The sequence below is a fragment of the Anarrhichthys ocellatus genome, unplaced genomic scaffold, assembly GCF_004355925.1.
Source record: "Anarrhichthys ocellatus isolate YVR2014 unplaced genomic scaffold, GSC_Weel_1.0 scaffold7287, whole genome shotgun sequence".
Taxonomy (NCBI): domain Eukaryota; kingdom Metazoa; phylum Chordata; class Actinopteri; order Perciformes; family Anarhichadidae; genus Anarrhichthys; species Anarrhichthys ocellatus.
Genome location: NW_022287261.1, coordinates 1 through 2,360, shown reverse-complemented (window position 1 = coordinate 2,360; position 2,360 = coordinate 1). Strand labels below are relative to the sequence as shown.

Genomic DNA, 2,360 nt, shown 5'->3' with positions numbered 1-2,360 from the left:
TCCGAGTTTAGAACCGGGTTCTAGGGGGCATCTCTTAATACAAATAAGTCTCTTAGCTGCTTGTTGTGCTGTCTTCTTCCAGGTGTTTAATGATCCCATCCACGGTCACGTGGAGATGCATCCTCTTCTCATCAGAATCATCGACACACCTCAGTTCCAGAGGCTCCGAAACCTCAAGCAGCTCGGCGGGGCCTACTTTGTTTTTCCTGGAGCATCCCACAACCGCTTCGAACACTCCATCGGGTACGTCCTCCTGCGATAGACGCGGCGTTTACTGACCGAGGTTTACAAAGAGCCATCGTGACCCAACATCGCTCTGCTGTTAACTACATTAATAAAGCCATGATGTCATCTTTAGGGTCCAACAAAAGGCCAGACACCGAGTCGCCAAAGTGACAAACAGAAGTTTAATAAAAGATGGCTGACACTTACGACATACTATGTTTTGAGGTCAGAATTTTCCCTGTTGAAATTTAACATCTTCTGGTTTGAGGTACGAAACGTAACAAAAGAAAAACATGGCTGACCGTGATAGAGCTGCCTCTTTATTGGCTTAGTCGACTCAGATTTCTTTAGTCTATTGGTACATTTGATTAACCGAAGATAACTTTCAGCGAATTGTGTCATTGCAAGAACTCCTGAACAACCGTAACCAATTTAAAAAAGACTCTGTAACGTAGGAAGTGCATTACCAAATGTTACATTAGGTCTTATCTGTATGAAGTTATTAATGCATCGTGTTCTTCTGCTACAGAGTCGGTTACTTGGCAGGGAGACTTGTACAAGCTCTGAACCAGAGGCAGCCAGAGCTGCTCATCTCTCGCAGAGACGTCCTCTGTGTGCAGATCGCTGGGCTCTGCCACGACCTGGGTGAGTGCTGCAGGTCCTCACGGGTTTCAGGGTTTAACCTCTTAAGCCTCCGTCTGCGTGCGTGAGCGAGAACGGAAGCGATACTGTGTTCATTGCATCCCCCTTCCTCTCCAGGACACGGGCCCTTCTCCCACATGTTTGACGGGATGTTCATCCCCAAAGCACGGCCAGGGATTACCTGGAAGGTAGGAAACAATGTGATCTATATTTATCTTGGCCCTTAAAAGAGTACTTTATGGATCACTTCTTGTGCTTCCATTAGTTTCTTTCCTCAGTTGGAAAGTCTCTTCCGGTTTCCTCCCTCAGGTGCTCTCTGCGGTTTCAAACCAGCGGTGTGATTCACCAGAAAGTTTTTTGGCAGTCAAGGAGATGCGAACAAAGACCTTTTGATTCATAAGTCGTGCGTTGTTGTACCACCCCAGACCTGCATGTCAACTGAACTGGATTTAAACGTTTTTAAGGAGCGTCTCACCTCAGTTCGGTTTGAACACACAACTCAAAGCGGACTGAAGTTAGCCACTGTTTTTGTAAGATATTGCAAAAAAAAATGTGACCAACCGGAAAAGTCAGACAGAGAAGATTACTACGGTCTATTTTAGAGTGGGAAAGGCCTCGAGGTCTCTCTGTCACTCACCGCGGAGATTATTTTCATCTGCTATATAATGTCGTCCCCTGCAACCTAAAGACTCTGTTTGCATCACAATCATCTGGGAGTCGGATGCTGGAAACATTTACGATCCTCTCGTCACATAACTCTGAAATAGGCGATGCCATCTTTAACTCTTGACTACAAGGACACCGTTTGCTCTACTTTTGTTCTTACTCTAAACTGGTTTACGTTCCTGCTCGACCACACGGTGGGAAGTTACAGCAATAAACAGCCTCTTGTCTTCTTTATATGCAGTCATAATTAATGACAGTCGAGCACTGAGATGGCGATTGCACCGTTCAGAGAGATAAGAACCACAAGGCACACGGTCATTATGTTCGTTATCAGCACAGACGTGCAAACGTGAGATAAGATGAGTGTTAACCTTTATATACTGTCGTGTTTCAGCTGAGATAAGCACTTTCTATTTGAGTAATTAGTTGTTCTGCTTTCGTTTTTAAATTGTAAACCATTAAAACGTGTCCCATATTAATAACGCGAGTGTGTTCTTGTGTTGCAGCATGAGAAGGCCTCTCTCGACATGTTTGACTACCTGGTGGCTGACAACGGGCTGGAGCCGGTGATGGAGCAGCACGGCCTGAAGCTGCCCGAGGATCTGGACTTCATCAAGGAGCAGATCGGTGGACCACCGGTCACGGTCACAGCTCGAGGCCAGAAGGTAGAAGCTGCCGGTTCTGCACGTGTGAAATAAATCCGTAGCATCATTCAGGTTTTATCGTGGAAAAAGTGAGAACGTTCTCCTGTTCTCCCTGAGCAGGGAAATGAACTACTAGTTATTTGTATTAAGAGATGCCCCCTAGAACCCGGTTCTAAACTCGGA

General features: G+C 45.8%; 1 protein-coding gene across 1 annotated transcript; it reads left to right on the top strand.

The window, feature by feature from the left end:
- The first annotated feature begins 6 nt into the window (after window positions 1–6).
- LOC116380455 (deoxynucleoside triphosphate triphosphohydrolase SAMHD1-like) lies at window positions 7–2,320 on the top strand. Its single transcript, XM_031842372.1, has 4 exons — window positions 7–243; window positions 755–870; window positions 985–1,055; window positions 2,040–2,320. Exons 1-4 carry the CDS (start codon window positions 116–118, stop codon window positions 2,229–2,231), a joined length of 507 nt encoding a protein of 168 aa, XP_031698232.1. The 5' UTR covers window positions 7–115; the 3' UTR covers window positions 2,232–2,320.
- Window positions 2,321–2,360: the final 40 nt, after the last annotated feature.

What these genes read in the sequence shown, in the direction of transcription:
- LOC116380455 (XM_031842372.1), top strand. Translation starts at nt 116, where the DNA reads ATGCATCCTCTTCTCATCAGAATCATCGACACACCTCAGTTCCAGAGG. An exon ending in CGCTTCGAACACTCCATCGG is followed by an intron (nt 244 to 754) that starts GTACGTCCTCCT and finishes CTTCTGCTACAG; the next exon opens with AGTCGGTTACTTGGCAGGGA. An exon ending in GGCCAGGGATTACCTGGAAG is followed by an intron (nt 1,056 to 2,039) that starts GTAGGAAACAAT and finishes CTTGTGTTGCAG; the next exon opens with CATGAGAAGGCCTCTCTCGA.